The sequence below is a fragment of the Dipodomys spectabilis genome, unplaced genomic scaffold (assembly GCF_019054845.1).
Source record: "Dipodomys spectabilis isolate Male_0828 unplaced genomic scaffold, ASM1905484v1 ptg000087l, whole genome shotgun sequence".
Lineage (NCBI taxonomy): Eukaryota > Metazoa > Chordata > Mammalia > Rodentia > Heteromyidae > Dipodomys > Dipodomys spectabilis.
This window is the reverse complement of record NW_024870764.1, coordinates 226716-244965: the sequence shown is the minus strand read 5'-3', so window position 1 is coordinate 244965 and position 18250 is coordinate 226716. Positions and strand designations below refer to the sequence as shown.

At 49.3% G+C, this 18250-nt stretch overlaps 1 protein-coding gene across 4 annotated transcripts; it reads left to right on the top strand.

Moving 5' to 3' along the window:
- Positions 1–2839: 2839 nt before the first annotated feature.
- Positions 2840–15394, top strand: Cdk16 (cyclin dependent kinase 16). 4 transcript variants are annotated; one of them, XM_042684454.1, is made up of 16 exons: positions 2840–3161; positions 7956–8163; positions 8710–8846; positions 8978–9103; positions 9180–9236; positions 9331–9445; positions 9961–10055; positions 10150–10212; positions 10441–10564; positions 10723–10843; positions 10936–11033; positions 11120–11225; positions 11315–11357; positions 11520–11610; positions 13955–14032; positions 14433–15394. In XM_042684454.1, exons 2-16 carry the CDS (start codon positions 7962–7964, stop codon positions 14471–14473), a joined length of 1497 nt encoding a protein of 498 aa, XP_042540388.1. In that variant the 5' UTR covers positions 2840–3161; positions 7956–7961; the 3' UTR covers positions 14474–15394. The 4 variants fall into 4 exon arrangements, with proteins under 4 accessions (XP_042540388.1, XP_042540389.1, XP_042540387.1 ...); XM_042684455.1 differs by lacking the exon at positions 14433–15394 and adding an exon at positions 14131–14399 and having other exon boundaries at positions 8713–8846; XM_042684453.1 differs by lacking the exon at positions 2840–3161 and having other exon boundaries at positions 8713–8846.
- The last annotated feature ends 2856 nt before the right edge of the window (positions 15395–18250 follow it).

The following is an 18250-nucleotide window of genomic DNA, read 5'->3' as shown; positions in this document are numbered from 1 at the left end:
GCCTTCATGGCACCCTGCATACTGCTCACAGTGCCTCCTTCACTACCACTCCTGATTCTCCAGACACCAATCTTCACCACAGCTGCTGGATTCCCTTTCACATCTACTGTGTACCTCACCCTCTTCATCAAAACCAGCTTTTCACCTGTTCTGGTTGCATCTTAGTCCTTCCACACCCCATTTTTCTCTACATGCTATTTTACTACCATGTTTGTCTACATGATGACACCAGCTAGATAAGAAAATAGAGCCCAACCAGGATTGAGTCACTGTACCAAGTCCTCTGTACATAGAAGACCTAAAGGATAGAATAGTGTCCGGTATCAGTCTAGCTTTTCAGGAGGCTAAGATCTGAAGATCTTGGTTCAAATCCAGCCTGTGCAAGAAAGTCTATGATACTCATCTCCAGTTAACCAGCAACAAGCTGAAAGTGGAGCTGTGGCTCAAGTAGCAGAGCACCAGCCTTGAGCAAAAAAGCTAAGAGATAGTGCTTAGGTCATGAGTTCAAACCTCAGTACCAGCATACACACACACACACACACACACACACACACACACACACACACACACACACACGGATGGAACAGAAATGGTCAGTTATTCAACAAATGTTTGTTTAGTGTTATATGCACTGTTGAAGACATTTAGGACATATCTAGGGATAAAACATCCTTATCATCCTGAGGCTATTCTAGAATGAGATCTGGTAGGATAGATAATAAGTACAATTATATCAGAAGTTAAAACTTGGAGTTAACCATAGATTATGCACTAGGCCCTGGAAATACCAAACACTGCAAAAAAAAAAAAAAAAAAAATTAAGGGCCAGGCACTGGTGGCTCCCTCCTGTAATCCTAGCTGTTTAGGAGGCTGAGATCTGAGGACCTCAGTTTAAAGCCAGCCTGGACAAAAAGGTCCAATTAACCATTAAGAAGCCAGAAGTGGATGTGTGCCAAGTGGTAGAGCACTGCCTTGAGGGAAAAAGCCAAGGAAGAGCACAAGGAACTGAGTTCAAGCCCCAAACTCCTACTAGGTGTGGAAATGTGGAACTTTTTTTTTTTGGTGTTGTTTTGTCAGTTGTGGAGCTTGAACTCTGCCTGGCCACTGGCCTTGAGCTTTTTCAGCGTAAGGCTAGACCTCTACCATTTTGAGCCACAGCTCCACTTCCCATTTTTCTGGAGGTTAATTGGAGATAAGTCTTTTGGACTTCCTTGCTGGCTTTGAACAGAGAGCCGTAGATCTCAGAGCCTTAGATCTCAGTCTCCTGAGTAGCTAGGATTACAGATGTGAGCCACTGGCTCCCAGATGAAATGTGGAACTTTAAGAGGGGGTAGTCAAGGAAGTCAACAGGGGAAGAAAGTGCCTGGAGCAAGGACTTAAAACTTGAAGAATGAACTGTGTTGGAGGACAAAAGTTTTCCAAGCAAGAGGAACACCAAGTATGAAGTCCCAGAGGCTGGACTGTGCTGCTGTTTTTCAGGAGCAGAATAGCTGGAATAAAGGAGAGCCGGGTGGGAGATAAATCAGTTATGTGATGGACTCGATTTCTATTGAGCCATGAAACTTTTGTCTAATTTTATTCCCATCATGGCCCATGGATGAAGTCCTTGCTAATGTGAACCTTACAAAAACTTAACTGGTGTGACTGCCTTAAAGGGAAAACCAGAAGAGGTGAGGAGGCTCCTGGAATGCAATGTAAAGAAGTCCAGTAAGATTTTCCGAAGGCTATTATTACATTTGGGGCTGGGGGATTGAGGGATTAGGCAGAATGAGGGTAGCCTTGGGCGTGACTGTGGCGGGCAGCAAGAGGTAGTTGAGAGGTGGCAGGCAAACCTCATTTAGTGAACAAACACAAAAACTTGGAGGCAGGAAAAGGCTCCGCCTCGCCCAAAGTTCTACACATGCGTGTTGGCGGAGCCCAGTCTCTACACAGGTCCGCTTTTCCTTTTAACCTACGCTCCACCCCAAGAGGCCCGCTGGACAATGTAGGAAGGGTAAGGGAGGGACCTCGAGGCCGGTGAAATGTTTCCGGATCAATAACCTGGAGAACTGTTCAGCCTACTGTGAGAGGAGTTCAGAACAAAAAAGAGACCGCCCTATGCGATGGAGAAAACCATTGAAACCCGGGCAGGGGAAGCAGTAGGGGGAAAGTGTAATCCCACCTCTTCAACACAGCCACGCCCTTCATTCTTGTTCCTGCCTCACCACTGGCAGCAAATCCGATTGGCTGGACCACAACCTCAAAGGGCGGGGCTGCATACGTTCACAGTAGGAATGAGCTAGCGGTGGAGGGGGCTAGGAGGGCGGAGCTAGATCGTCCTAACTAAGGTGGTAAAAGCCTATGACTACCCAGGCCACCACTCCTAGAAAAGTCATCTCTCCGGCCTTTAAAATTCCTACCTCCGGAGTCACCTCACTGAGTTAGAACTGGTTGCCTCATCTGCTCCTTTCCTCCAAGCAAAAGTCCCGTTTGCCACCATGGGAATGTACCAAGTGAGACCGCTTATGGGGAGCGAGTGGTGAGTGGCACGCCTGGTTACTGGCTGCTGCTCATCTCAACGCCAACAAACTTCTGGCAAGATCAAATCTGGGTAGTAAGCAACCTCCACATTTCCTCCTGGCGCCGTTCCAGGGAAGACGACACATTCCCTTGTGGGTGCGCAATGGCCGCGCCCCCGCCCGTAACCGACGGATCTTTTGGTACACGCAGCCCGAGGTGAGTCCCCGCCTTCCAACACTTCACTCTTTACAGCGCGTGCGCGCGCATGCGCGGAACGCGGCGCGCGCAGTGGTTGGGCTATTCCCTGTTCTGTCCTGGGATCCGCCGCGTCTCCGTGAGCAGTCGGCTCGGAGCCCAGAGCCGCTGTGAGCACTTGGGTTCAAGCGGGCGCCTGCGAGCCCAGGGGCATCGCCCGCAGAGGCCAAGCTCATGGCCGGCTGAGCGGGACGCCGCCTCCGCCTCAGCCACCGCCGCCGCCGCCGCCGCCTCCTCCTCCTCAGCCGGCGGCGGCCCGGGCCCAGCAGCCATGGCTGAAGACTACTGGGACGGGCGCCTGCGGCGAACTGGAGGAGAAGGAGGTCGCGCGGCCTCATCCTGGGCCGCCGCCCCAGGCGCCGCCGCGCCGGCCCCGCGGCTCTGAGGTTGCTCGTGCGCCCCCGCCGGTGAGCACGTCCTCCAGACCTGGGGTGGGGGGCTGCTGCTGTAACGGAGCCATCCCAGAACCCGGGCGGTGCCCGGGGGATCTGGGCTGCTTGCCTAGCAATTGCCCCCTCCCCCATCGAATTTCCCAGACCCAGAATGCACCGGGGCGAGGGTCATTTGGGGCCTCCCTGACCTTGGCCCCGCCCTGGGCCCGTCCTGGAGAACTGAGGCTGGAAAGTGCTATAGATGCTAAAGGGGAGCAGGGTGATCAAAGGACCAGAGGCTGTGAGAATGGGTGGCAGAGTGGTAAAGGACATCAAGACTTGCAAAGGGAGACTGAGCTGGGGGTCGGAACTTGGAGTAATTGATAAGCACGATAAGGTTTGAGGTCCAGTGTGTGCTAATGGAAGGGTGTTGCAGGGCCGAGGGGAACATGAGGGTGTGTAATAGGGGTACCGTGTCAGGCACAGTTCTTAGACTCGCTGTAGAGAGGCTCAATCTGTTTAATGGGGACAGAGGGATACAGGTACCAGAGGTGTACTAATAGGATCTAGCTAGCACTCTTAAGGCCCCCCCATGTATGGTGATGAGGGTCAGCGATGCTGTTAATAACGATGTGTGTTTGTGGGGTGCTGCAGCTTGTCGGGGTCCAGGTGTACTCTTGGAAGGACAAGTAATTGAAGGACTCAGGTGTTGAGGGTCATGGCAGCAAGGGCTTGTGTGCTTGTTGTAATAAAGCTTTGGGTAGTGTGAGGTACAGTGTTAGTGGATGTAGAAGGACCTTCATATGGGGACAGAATAGTGCAAGATCTGAACCTGAGTGTCAACACTGTATACGTGTGTGTACATGTACACAGGAGGGTGAGGGAAGTGTCTTAAGCTCAGCACCCAGTGTCTGTGAAGACAGGGAGTTTGATATCCCAGAAAGTGCAGTTCTAGTGGCTGCTAATGTGGGTTTAGAGACAAAGAGGCACTTAAATGTGTGCCGCTGTGTGGGAGAATCTGGGCAGTATGAGGTTTAGAATATGCTAATGAGCATCAGAACATTGTGAAACAATGTATTCTTGTCCATGGGGGCACTGATGTGTTCCAGGTTCAGAGAGTGCTAATAGGGAGTGCTGTAGAGAAGGGATGTAGTGTGTCACAAGAATCGGGGCTATGAAGGGATCCACACTACAGAAGTTATAGCTGTGGACAGTTTGAAGCAAAGAAATGCAGGGCAAGAATAAGTGCTAAAGAGGGTTCAAGCCATGGAGAGCTGAGTGTGTGTGTGTGTGTGTGTGTGTGTGTGTGTGTGTGTGTGTGTGAGTGTGTGAATAAGGGTCAGGACTGAATGGAGAACTATGTGCACTAATGTTAGCAGTGTGTTTGTATATCCCTGGGAAATTGGGCTAAGGGTTTGAGGGTGTGCTAATGGGGAGGCAAGACTCTGTGCTAATGGGGGTCAGTGTGGAGGAAATGTCCAGCTTGTATTGATAGAGGGGACAAGGTAGTCAAAAGATGGAACAGAATGTGCATTGGACAATGTTGATAGATGAGTATGGACAAAACAAGTTAGGTATCTGCAAGATTTATTGTTGTGCTAAGGGGATTCAGAGCAGCGGGCAGGTCCAGTGAGTGCTAATTCAGGGCAGCTGTAGAGGATTCCAGGTGAATGTTAATAGGGGTCACCATCATAGAGTGAACAGTATGTTTATGGGGGAGGGCTCAATGCTATGAAGAAGCTAACAGTCAGCTGCTGGGCCAGGAAGGGGCCCAAGAATGATGGCAGGAGTTACTTAGAGGAAGCCAAATTTATGCCAATAGAATTCAATATAATAAGTTAGGGCTTGAGTGCTGAAGGGTTAAAGGGGAAAGCGTGGATGCTAATAGGATTTAAAATGTAGTGAGGCCTTCTTGAGGGGCTAGTGTGTGCCGGGCGGGGGGGGGGGGGGGTCAGCACAGAATGTGTAGGTGTATGAATGTCTATGGTATGTAGAGTGTGATGACTGTATCTTCAGGGGTCCCTGTGCTATGAGATTGTGAATAGCCTTGAGTATGAGAGTAGTTTAAGCTTGGTTATGTGTCTTTGGGGGTCAGGAAGGACATATGCCCTTCCAGCAGTGGGATCATATGTTCCATTTCTTGCTCCTTCCTTCACTAGTTCTAAAATCTGTAAGTTTGAAAAACAAAAAATACAATATATTTAAAGTTTTGATGCTTATAAATGGTCAAGTGTGTTGTCTATTCACAAGGGTCTGCCCATGTCACTCCTTCCAGCCTCACTGCTGAAGGTGTTGCATGATACACCGATTTTTGTATCCCATATTCCTAAAATCATCAAAAATTCAACTCTGGAACATGTTTAGCCCTTGGAGATTCCAGTTAGAGGTCAAAGATCCATGGCTCTTCCTGTCTCCGTGCTCCCTCCCCCATCTTCCATTCAGCTCTAGAAACTTAAAAATTTCTGGTAGCCCCTCCCTCCAGTCTTTGTCACCACATGCAAAGCAACCAAGTATCTATCCATATGAGCACAAGATAGCCTTTGGGAGCTGGCCATGCTTCCTCTCCCACGGCTTTCAGTCCAGTATTCAGCTTCCTAGTTCAGACTTTTATGTTATCCTGTGTGTGTGTGTGTGTGTATATGTATATGTATGTATGTGTGTATGCATACACACATGCATGCATGCATACACACCTGTCCTAGAGTTCAAACTCAGGGCCTGGGTGCTGTCCTTGAGCTTTTTGGGCAAGGCTAGCACTCTACCATTTGAGCTACAGCCTCACTTAGATAATCGTCTCAGGGCTTCAAACCATGATCCTCAGATCTCAGCCTTCTGAGTTGTTAGGATTAGGCATGAGCCACCAGCACCTACCTTATCCTGAGTTATTTGTGGATGGACCTCATCCTCTGAGGTCTTTCTGCCTGGTCCCCTAATTTCATTCTGTGGGTTGTGAGTTCAGCCAGGCAAGTTAGGTGTGGGAACTATTGGGGTAAGCACTTGGTTTCAAGGTAACAGATGACCCATTTCTCTCATCCAGCCCCAGTCACTTCATCAACCTCCTATCTAGCTCTACTTCCCTTGGGCCCTGGGCCATCTTAGTCCTTGCTGTGAGTCCAGATGGCTCCTGGACCAGGTCTTTCCTCCTCCTTGCTGGCCCAGTGCCTAGGAGGAAGCAGAAGGTGGCCAGCCTAAACCGTTTGGTGGCCCCATTCCCTCAAACCCATCTAGGTCATCTTCCTATCAGTTTTCCAGCATCCCTGACCCATCTTATTTGGAGGCTGTTAATGCGTGTTGGGGACTCAGCTTCAGCAGAGGTTGGACCCAGGCTTTCAGTCCCCCTAATTCATTCATTTCTGTTATATGTACTTTTTTCTTTTTCATTTTTCTTTTTTGGTCATGGGGCTTGAACTCTGGGCCTGGGTGTTGTCCCTGAGCTCTTCAGCTCAAGGTGAGTGCTTTACCCCTTGGGCCACAGTGCCACTTCCAGTTTTCTGGTGGTTAATTAGAGATAATAGTCTGACAGACTTTCCTGCCTGAGCTGGCTTTGAACCTCAATCCTCAGATCTCAGCCTCCTGAGTAGCTAGGATTATAGGCGTGAACCACCGCCACCCAGCTGTATGTACTTTTTGGGCATCTACGCTGTCCACCACTATTCCAGATCCTCAGGATATAACTGTGACCTAAACAGACAGGAATGTACCCTGGCAGAGTTGATCTTATACTTGTGAGAAGACAGTAAAAAGCAAAGAAACTAATGAGTAGATGATGTCATTACTAAAGAGAGGATGAGTGCCGGAGGTGGAGGACCGTTGGCAGCGTGAAGGAGCTCAGGATGTTTGACATTTTAAATAGGGTTATACATGGAGGTCTCACAAAAAGGTAACATTTGAGTAAAGGCCTAAAAAGGTTTGGGAGTAAACTCTTTACAACATCTGGGAAGAGTGTTCCAGATACCAGGAACAACCAGTGCAAAGTCCCTGTGATGGAACTTTGCTGGGTGTGTTTGCAGAAGACTGTTTAGGAATATCAAGGGGCAAATAGGATAAGATTTGGAGGCCACATAAAGGCCAGAACTTATTTGTGGTGGTAAGGGAGATGTGATACATTCTCCCATAGGGAAGACAAGGTTGGACCCTGTGGATTCCAACCCAATATAATAATGTAACCTTTCCAGAAGCCCTGAGAATAGATGATGTACTCTGAGAAACAACCCCCCCCCCCCCCACTGAACCTAACCAGTGGTTGGGTCTGGTCAGGACCTTCTCACCCCCCCCCCCTCTGAATAAAGAAGTGGGAAGATCCATTGGTCTCACCATGGTGATAGTTGCTGGGGGAGGTGAGACGGTCCTTGTGGCCACAAAGAGCTTTCCACCTTAGCAGTTGGGGGCAATGTGGGGTTGGTGCCAGCGGAATATGCCATTCTATGGGCGTGCCCGGAGCTGTATCACTTGTTCTACGGTTCTGAATGAGCCTCTTGTACCATCTGTGGCTGTTTCCATCGCTGCTGCTGCACCTGAAGATGCCTGCTGTGGAGCCCTATGCTCTCACTGTGAGGCTGCCACCCTAGAGACCAACCATCTACTGGGTGGGCCATTGCCCTCCGCCAGCCACCCAAGCCTAAGTACCCAGGTGGGTTACTTAGGGGTAGGCCGACAATGACAAGGGAAAGGGGCCTTGTTCATTCCAGATTTCCAGGAATCCTAACTGATTCCATAGTGGTTGGGTAGGCACTGACACATTCCCCTGACTAGGTTGTCATGAGCTTAAGGACCCCTGATGGTTAAGCAAATGTTAATGTGGACCTTATTTCTGTCCATGTGTCTGCTCAGGTTGCCATGGACCGGATGAAGAAGATCAAACGGCAGCTGTCAATGACACTCCGAGGGGGCCGTGCCATAGATAAGACCAATGGTGCCCCTGAGCAGATAGGCCTGGATGAGAGTGGTGGTGGTGGTGGCAGTGACCTCGGAGAGGCCCCTCCTCGTGCTGGCCCTGGGGAACCTCGCTCTGGACGGGGCCCACTCAGCTCTGCACCTGGTGAGTCTATTGGCTACTCTTTCTCTCTCTGTCCCATTTTTCAGGTGCCACCTCCCACCCAAGTTCTTAGATTTGTGTTGTTTTGATTTTCCTTTCTTCATTTTTCTCCGCTTTCCCTGCATTTTTCCCCAGTAATCTCTTAACCTCTTGTCTGTCCATTTATCACCTTTCTTTGGCCTTGTATCTAGGTCCCAGGGAGAGAAAGGGTGGGCACCTTACCTATTGTAGCTGCCCCAAGGTTTCCTTTACCTTTTTGCACTCTGGTGCCTTATTGAGGCCTCCCATTGTCTGCTGCTTCTGGGCACACTGTTGGCTCAGCTCACCCCTGGAATGGGTTACTCTGCTAGGTAACTATTGATCCTCACATTCCATTTAACTTGTCTTTGGCCCACCTAGGCTTTTCTGAGTTCCATCACCCTCTTCCCAAGGGATTTCAGGCTGCTTTAGGATCCATGTATACACAGGGGTATGATGAGGGATAATGTAAGAAGGAGGAGTTTTCTGACCCAACTTGACCCCGCCTGGCTTCCCCCCGCTTCCCACCAGCAGAGATTGTGCACGAGGACATGAAGATGGGGTCTGATGGGGAGAGTGACCAGGCTTCAGCCACATCCTCAGATGAAGTGCAGTCACCAGTTAGAGTGCGCATGCGCAACCACCCCCCACGCAAGATCTCTACCGAGGTACTTACCCCCCCCCCCCCCCGCCCCATTCTGTTGGTGGACAAGGCTGGGAGAGGGAGCTGGGGCTGGGGAGGTGGAACTCATGGTTCTGCTTCTTTGTCCCTCATGTTGCCTCTAATCTTGCCTTCTAGGATATCAACAAGCGCCTGTCGCTTCCAGCTGACATCCGGCTACCTGAGGGCTACCTTGAAAAGCTTACTCTTAACAGCCCCATTTTTGACAAGCCCCTCAGCCGCCGCCTCCGCCGTGTCAGCCTGGTGAGCATCTGTTTCTGTCTTCCTCCCTTCTAGTACTTTTTCCCCTGCCTTGCTTTAACTTTCCCTCTTCTCACAGTCCGAGATTGGCTTTGGGAAACTAGAGACCTACATCAAATTGGACAAGCTGGGTGAGGTGAGAGTCAGGAGGCCAATGGTGGGGATAGGGGTTAGTGGGAGCTCCCTGAAGCCTCATAGTACCTCCCCTGTCACACTTCCTCACACCCCAGGGTACCTATGCCACCGTCTACAAAGGTAAAAGCAAGCTTACAGACAACCTTGTGGCACTCAAGGAGATCAGACTGGAACATGAAGAGGGAGCACCCTGCACCGCCATCCGGGAAGGTACACATCCCATTTCATCTCCCCCATACTTTCTGACTCTGCATTGCATGTATGCCCACCTTATGGAGAGGCCAAACACAGGGAATTCTGAGACATCTACCCAATGCTCTTGCCTTCTGAGAAGGCCTATCACATATCCGGGTTAATAGGGTAACCAAAAATCTAAGTGAACCAGAAAAAGATGAGTGAATTGCAAACCATGGTACTTGCAAACCTGTATTCTCTGGTTGAAGCAAAGCCCCTTCCTAAAAATGAAAAACAGTTTGTGAAAAATCTAGTGTCACATGAACTTGGGGTTGCAATCCTAGGTGTTTGCTGGATATTCTTCTCCAAGCCTGTTTTCTGTATCTTGAACATAGTGAGTTAGAGCAGTAAGATTGTGAGGCTTTACTCTAAACTAGACAGGGAAGAAATAAAACCCTGGGTTCATCATCTGTCTCTAGTCCCTTGTCCTCACCTTTGTCCTGAAGGTGGGACTCTGGCTATTGCCCCATCCCATTTCATATTTCCTGCAGTGTCCCTGCTCAAGGACCTCAAACATGCCAACATCGTCACACTACATGACATTATCCACACGGAGAAGTCCCTTACCCTTGTGTTTGAGTACTTGGTAAGGTTGGATGGCAGTGGGTCCCAGGGGGTGGTGGCAAAACAGGAACAACAGGATGCTACCCTTATTTCCTTCCTACTTCTTCTCTCCTCAGGACAAGGACCTGAAGCAGTACCTCGATGACTGTGGGAATATCATCAACATGCACAACGTGAAAGTGGGTGTGGGGCAGGAGCAGGATGGGATCCCCACTCATGCACTCCACCCTGCAAATTTCCCAAAAGTGGCCTTTTCCTAATTTGACTGTTTTGTTGGGAATCCTTGGAGGGCATTTGGGAGCTGAGTTCAGTGTCTTGTGTTTGGGAGGGAGTCATAGCTACCTGCCTGTTATGGGTTGGGCTGATGGATATTTGTTGAAATCTGCCTGCCATTTCTGGATCCCCAGCTGTTCCTGTTCCAGCTGCTCCGAGGCCTGGCCTACTGCCACAGGCAGAAGGTGCTACACCGAGACCTCAAGCCCCAGAACCTGCTCATCAATGAGAGAGGAGAACTCAAGCTGGCTGACTTTGGTACCACCAATCGCCTTTCTTCCCATTGATCTCCCTGTTTCCCCATGACCTATCTTTTAGCATTTGGATGTTACCTAGAGCACCCTCAATCCCAACTCTATATGTTCCCCAGGCTTTGCCCATAACTTTTCTAGCTGCCTCTTTTCTTCACCTCTCAGGCCTGGCCCGGGCCAAATCAATCCCAACGAAGACATATTCCAACGAGGTGGTGACACTGTGGTACAGGCCCCCTGACATCCTGCTTGGATCTACAGATTATTCTACCCAGATTGACATGTGGTGAGGAGAGGTGGAGGTATGGAAGGGTTTGGCATAGCTGTTGTAGCCACCCAGCAACCTACCTCCCTATTCAATATGCTTTCCCTGTTCAGGGGTGTGGGCTGCATCTTCTATGAGATGGCCACAGGCCGGCCCCTCTTCCCAGGCTCCACAGTGGAGGAACAGCTGCATTTCATCTTCCGCATCTTGGGTGAGGAGGAGGCATATGCCTTAGGAGCTATGGGGACATTCAGGGAGAGCCTGAGATATTTGGGATAAATTCCTCTTCCCTGCCAGGAACTCCAACTGAGGAGACATGGCCTGGCATCATGTCCAATGAGGAGTTCAAGACATACAACTATCCCAAGTACCGAGCTGAGGCCCTTCTGAGCCATGCACCCCGGTGAGACTGGTGGGTGGGAGGTTGGGAGGGCATTGGAAGCCAGAATACCCAAACCCAATGTAAAATAAATCACCTTGTCCTTATGGTAGACTTGATAGCGATGGGGCTGACCTCCTCACTAAGCTGCTGCAGGTGAGACCATCTTCCCGGGACAGCCTTGTGGAGGTGGGAATTCCAGGTGTGGGAAAATGGGACTTCCCCCTTCCCCAACCTCCAGGGTAAGATCTGAGGTGGGCAGGAAGAGAAACCTACTTATTGAAAAATATCAATACACCCTTCTCCCCTCCAACTCAGTTCGAGGGTCGCAATCGGATCTCTGCAGAAGATGCCATGAAGCATCCATTCTTCTTCAGCCTGGGGGAGCGGATCCACAAACTTCCTGACAGTGAGTGCAGTTGGGGAATGTATGGGCCAGGATAGAGGCTGTGGGGAATTGGACTGCTAGGAATGGGGACTGTGAGGAATAAGACTGTTAGGATAGTTGAGTCAATTGTTCAGGGAATGGGGGAGGCATCCTATATGTGATAGTATTATGAAAAAAATAGGCTGGGTGCCAGTGACTCACGCCTGTAATCTTAGCTACTCAGGAGGCTGAGATCTGAGGATTATGGTTTGCAGTCAAACCTGATAGGAAAGTCTATGCGATTCTTTTTTTTTTTCTTTCTTTCTTTTTTTGGGGTCTGGTCGTGGGGCCTGAACTCTGGGCCTGGGCGCTGTCCCTCAACTCTTCAGCTCAAGGCTAGCGCTCTACCACTTGAGCCACAGCGCCACTTCTGGCTTTTTTTTCTTTTTGCTTATGTGGTGTTGGGGAATCGAACCCAGGGCCTCATGCATGCAAGGCAAGCGCTCTACCACTGAGCCACCTTCCCAGCCGGTCTATGCGATTCTTATCTTCAATTAACCATCAAAAAGCCACGAGTGGAACTGTGGCTCAAGTGGTAGAGTGCTTGCCTGGCATGCATGAAGACCTGGGTTGGATTCCACAGTACCACATAAACAGAAAAAGCCAGAAGTGGCCCTGTGGCTCAAGTGGTAGTGTGCTAGAGTGCTAGCCTTGAGCAGAAGAAGCTCAGGGACAGTGCCCAGGCCCTGAGTTCAAGCCCCATGCTTGGCAAAATAAAGCTCAGGGACAGTGCCTAGGCCCTGAGTTTAAGCGCTAGGACCAGGAAAACAATAATAATATTTTTAAATTTTTAGTTCCTTTTACCTTTCATGAACATTCATACAGTACATTAAAATAGATGTTACTTTTAAAGTAAACATTTCCTTGCAATATGAATGCTAAAATGCACAAAATCAAGTGTATATAACACAACTAATTATTGTTAATTTTGCCAGTCCTAGGGCTTGAACCCTAGAGCCTGGGCACTGTTCCTGAGCTTTTGCTCAAGGCTAGCGCTCTACCACTTGAGCCACAGCACCACTTTGGCTTTTTCTGTGATTAATTGGAGATAAGAGTCTCACAGAGCTGGGTGCCCATGGTTCATGCCTGTAGTTCTAGCTGCTCAAGGGGCTGATATCTGAGGATCTCAGTTTGAAGCCAGTCCTGGGCAGAAAAGTCCCCATGAGACTCTTATCTCCAATTAACCACTCAAAAATCGGAAGTGGCACTGTGGCTCAAGTGGTAGAGCATTAGCCTTGAGTATAAAGAGGCTCAGGGACAGTACTCAGACCCTGAGTTTAAGCCCTAGGACTGGGGGCTCCATAGCACCTTCTTTGGACATTCCAGGGCCTGTCCTGAACAGTGGAAACATTTCAATTTGCTGTTCTTTTTCTTTCAGCCGCAGGGGAGTGGGCATGGAACTCAGGGCCTTATGCATGCTAGGCAGGTGTTTTACCACTAAGCTATATACCCAGCCCTATTGTTTGGATTCGTAACATCAGAAATCACTTTTTCTCTGGAATCATATGAGATGTTTGTTGTCTCTTTTTTATTTTTATTTTTTGGTCAGTCGTGGGGCTTGAACTCTGGGCCTAGACACTGTCCCTGAGCTCTTCAGATCAAGGCGAGCTCTCTACTACTTGAGCCAAAGCGCCACTTCCAGTTTTCTGGTGGTTAATTGGAGATAAAGAGTCTCAATGGACTTTCCTGCCCAGGCTGGCTTTGAACTTGTTCTCTCTCTTTTTTTATTTTAATCTTTGGCTTTACAAAGCATTTTAACAAAGACATTTCCAAATTAATGTACATTTACTATTAGACAAAATAATGAGTCCACATGTACTCTTAACAAATTAATTCTTGGTCAATCTAGTTTTCTTATTTTTTTGCCAGTCCTGGGGCTTGAACTCAGGGCCTGGGCACTTTGCCTGAGCTCTTTTTGCTCAAGGCTAGCACTCTGCCATTTGAGTCACAGCTCTACTTCCAGCTTTTTGTGGTTGAGATAAAAGTTTCACAGACTTGCCTGTCCATGGTGGCTTTGAACCACAATCCTCAGATCTCAGCCTCCTGGATAGCTTGGATTGATATTAAAATCAACTCCCCAAACACCACCCATCACCTGGATTTAAAAAGTGCTAATTGCAATGCCTTTATCACAATAAAGTTTGTAACTTCTTTGTGTTATGCAATAGTGTATATTCCATCTTCCCTCCTTGTAGCGTTTCTGTGTGGATGAAAAGCAAGCCTCTCAAAGAAGGGGCAACTTCTAATTAATTCCCCCAGTAGAACCATATAGAAGCTGGTCCTGGATGGGCCTGTGGATCCCCCACTTGTGTGTCTCTACCCACAGCTACTTCCATATTTGCACTAAAGGAGATCCAGCTACAAAAGGAGGCCAATCTTCGGTCCTCATCTATGCCTGACTCGGGTAAGTGTGGTCTCTTCTCCTTCCCTCCACCCACCTACCTGCTTTACCCACCTATCTGCTTGCCCACCAACAGCCATCCGCTCTGCTTTCCCCTGCAGGCAGGCCAGCTTTCCGTGTGGTGGACACCGAGTTCTAAGCCAAGTTCTAAGCCACAGACCGAGGTCCTAGCAGGCAGCGGCTGGAGGGATGCCACACCCCTCACAGGGCAGCCCCCAACTGCATCCTCCCTGCTTTCTGCCTGCCTACCTGCCTGAGCCATGCTCTCCTGCCCACTTGTCCCCAGCCAACTGCCCAAACACCCAATCATTGGCCTGTCAACCCACCCATTGGCCTATCTGCTGGGTGCTAACAAAGCTCTCATCATCAATCCTTTGCTTGGTCTGTCTTTTTGTCTTGGTAGTTGCCGGCGGACAGCATGGCCGTGCCAGCCTCCCACACTGAGGCAGGCCTAACCCTCCTCGTCATATCCACCCCCCCTTCCCAGGACCACTACCCCACGGCCAGCCAAGGGTCTGGAACTGGCCCAGGCTGGGGCTCTCAATGCAGATGAGAAAGGTGATGATGCCTTGGGTCTGAGGCATCTTCTGCCTGCTTTCCTGCCTGCCCCACTGCCTCATGTTGTTGTGGGCCTTTTTGTTTGTTTCATTTATTGTTTTTTTAAATCATTTTAAATGAGGTTCTCATTTTTTTAAACGCAATATCTCTGTATACAGAGTGGCTGGGCCCCACCCCCTGCGTGTGGCCCTCCCACAGTATTTTGTGCAATGAAGCCCCACTCCCAGCCTTTCAGAGGCAGGGACACAGCCCCTCTTCAGAACCCTGACCATCACCAAACCCTGGGATCGGCTGTTGGAAAGCATGCCTCGGCTACTCGCCTTCTTCCCCCTGCCTGCCATCCCCAGCTGCAGGGTCATCTGGGAACTACTGGAAACTGGGAGCCGGACAAGGTCGGGGGAGCCCTACTCTCCCTCCTGTAGTTCTGTAGCCGGGGCCTCCTTCTCAGGGTCTCCCCAGCCCAGCCCTTCTGCCCCATCCCACTCGGTGCTGTTGAGTAAGGGCCCTGCCAAGGAACTGACCAACTCAGCGAGCAGCCATAGTGTGTACATGTGCACAAGCAGGGACAGGGGCACATGGGGGTTGTGCCCAGGTGTTGCCCCCTAACCCCTGGGAGGGTGAGGCAGGGCAGGGTCAGTCTCCAGGGTCAGTCCCTGGATGGGTGGTTACCTCCCCTTCATTCACCCTAAGCCCTGGGGCCCTTAAATGGGGTGGGAGGGCAGGGGAGGGAGCCCTCCTGGTGGGGTTTGGAGGGTTGGGTTCCTGAATGCACCATAATCGCTGTATGAAATATTAAAAAGTCTAAAGAGAAAAGTCTGATTGCAAATCCCTATGAAAGCAAGGGAGCTCAAGCTGGGATGATTACTTACCTTTGTAAATTCATACCTGATCCACATTGTCTAGAAGGGCATTTGAGAGTGGACTGGAGAGATGGCAGATCTCTGAAAAGGATCCCTGAGAGGGTTGCACAGGGGATGATAGAGCATCAAGTTCAAGGCAGTAGAGCAGGCTGAATAGTGCTGACAGGTTGAAACTCAAGCAGAGAAAGGAACTAGGTTTATCCAGCAATATGAGGAAGCCTGACAAGGTGGAGAGTGACATTGAAGGGCCTGATAGAAGCAAGGTGAGGAGTGAGGCAGAGAGGCCTAATATGACCACTACACACTTTACCTAGGCATTATGAAGAGGACCAGCTGGGGAGGGAATGAGGAGAGTCAATTTTGGGTTACTAAGTAGGTGAAGGAATAATCTTCCCCCTGGACTGGTACCAAGACTTGAACTGGAGACCTCATGCTCGTGCTTACCTTTTTCATTCTTAGCTGAAGCTCTGTCACTTGAGCCATGCCCAGCATTTTGCTGGGTTGGAGATTTAGTCTCAGGATTTTCTGCCCACATTGGCTTTGAACTGTGATCTCATCTAGCCTGCTGATTAGGATTACAAGTGTGAGCTACTATTGCCCTGCACTTAATACATCAAGTCCAGGAGTGGGGCCATAGATAGAACCGAAAGTTTGGATTATTGGTGTCCAAGAAGTAATGGAAACTATGGGTATGGATGAGATATACCTGGGAAGGATCCAATGGTTTGTGAGAGCCCAAAAATCAACTAGCACTCAGGTATGAGCAAAGTAAAGGCTTTTATGCCTTCACTCACAAATTCTAGCCCCATATCATCTTGGGCAGAGCCAGAAATAGGCAGGAGAGGTGGAATGGGCAGGGCCAGGAAAATGCAAGTAATAGAATGTCTTAATTAAATGTCTATTTACTAAGGCCTAGCAGTGATGGGCTGTGAGCCTCTAATCTGCTGTGTCCTTGTAAGCACTTTGATCAATATCAGCTTGCAGTCTCATGGTGCCAAGATGGCCATGTCCCAGATATAGGAAAGCAAGCTGGGAAAGCAGGGCACTCCCTTCCTTTCTGTTCTCTTTTACAGGCCTAGAACTATAACAAACCTCAGTAGACTTCCTATGTCATCCCTGGGTTACTCAGATGACATGATCACCTCTAGCAGTAAAAGAGGCTAGGAAATTGATGCTGCAAAGGCACAAAATAGCCCATCCTCTAAGTCTACTTAGAAGGACTGGAATTCACTCAGCTACTATAGGAGTTGATATGGGCAGAGGTTGGTCTCTCAGTAGTGAAGAAACCAAGACAAGGGCTGAGGAGGGGAAGCAAAATAGGGAGTGACAGTGCAGAAGCAAGAAAGGAGGGAGGTTGATTCACCAGTATCTGCCATGTGCCAGATTCAATTCAAATGTCACATTTGGACGGGGGAGGGGGGGAACCTGCAAGCAGAAGGGTACTCCATTTTCTCCCTCAGTTTACACAAAAAATTGCAGTCATTTGTACCAGGTCTGGGTTGAGGGATGAGATCAGTAAAAACATACTCAGGAGGCAGGAGGAGGTTGAGATCTGAGGATTAAGGTTTGAAGCCAGCCTGGCAAGAAAGTCCATGAGGCTATCTTCAATTAACTATCAAAAAGGCAGGAGGGGAGCTGTGGCTAAAATGGTAGAGCACTAGCCTTGAGCAAAAAAAAAAAACCTGTGTGGGTCTGGGAAGGTGGCTCAGTGGTAGAGTGCTTGCCTTGCATGCATGAGGCCCTGGGTTCGATTCCTCAGCACCACATAAGCAGGGGGGAAAAGCCGGAAGTGGCACTGTGGCTCAAATGGTAGAGTGCTAGCCTTGAGCTGAAAAGCTGAGGGACAGCAAGCAAGCCCAGAGTTCAGGCCCCACGACCAACAAAACCAACAACCTGAGCAACAGTGACCAGGTCCTGAGTTCAAGCCCCAGGACTGTTACATTCACACAAAAAGGCATAGTTTACCCCTCCCCACTCGCCACCCAGATATTAACTGAAAATAGGTAAGTGAAGAGGTCATGTGAAGAGGAAGGTTGAAATTACACTATGGACAGATCTATATTCACGTAGGCCTGGGGGTATGGAAAGGCAAAGTTTGTTGCCTTTAGGAACTGTGTGATAATAATAGTAAAGGAAATCACTGAAATAGCCCCCAAATCATCATGAATCTGTCCTAGGAAGTTTGTGGAATAGGCAGCTAAATAGAGGGAGCCAGAGAAATTTAGTCAATACCAACTGGTAGGGCTGGGAGCCATAGCAGAGTAAAGGGTAACAGTCTAGTAGGGTGGTTCTCAACTGGAGACAACATACCCCAGGGGATATTTGGTAATATTTGGGTGTTCTGTGGGGTGGGCCACACGTGTCTAATAAAAGAAGCGAAGATGCAGTAGAATGGCCTGCAGTGTTCCTCACAGTGAAATGATAAGTGTTGAAGTTTGAAAGCCTGTCCTGGTGCACTGATTCTCAAACTTTGGTTTCAGGATCTCTTTACATTTTTAAGGAGTTGAGCACCCCCCCCCCCCACACACACACAAGCATTTTCTTGTGAAAGTAGCCTCTGGATAATTCCACCACACACACATAAAAGAATGAGAGTGAAAAAGAACTATGAATCCCAGGATGGACACCCTGGAACTAGTTTGAGAATCTCCTGTGTGGCATGTGAGGTCACAACTTTGGAACAAGATTTGCTGAGTTGGAAGCACAGCTCCAGCACGTACCAGTACCAGCTCGGGGACAACTGGGTTAGCATTTCTAGCCCTCTGCTTCCCCGACAATTTGCTCAGAGTGGTAAGGATAGTGC

What these genes read in the sequence shown, in the direction of transcription:
- Cdk16 (XM_042684454.1), top strand. Translation starts at nt 7,962, where the DNA reads ATGGACCGGATGAAGAAGATCAAACGGCAGCTGTCAATGACACTCCGA. An exon ending in TCTACCCAGATTGACATGTG is followed by an intron (nt 10,844 to 10,935) that starts GTGAGGAGAGGT and finishes TTCCCTGTTCAG; the next exon opens with GGGTGTGGGCTGCATCTTCT. An exon ending in TTTCATCTTCCGCATCTTGG is followed by an intron (nt 11,034 to 11,119) that starts GTGAGGAGGAGG and finishes CTTCCCTGCCAG; the next exon opens with GAACTCCAACTGAGGAGACA.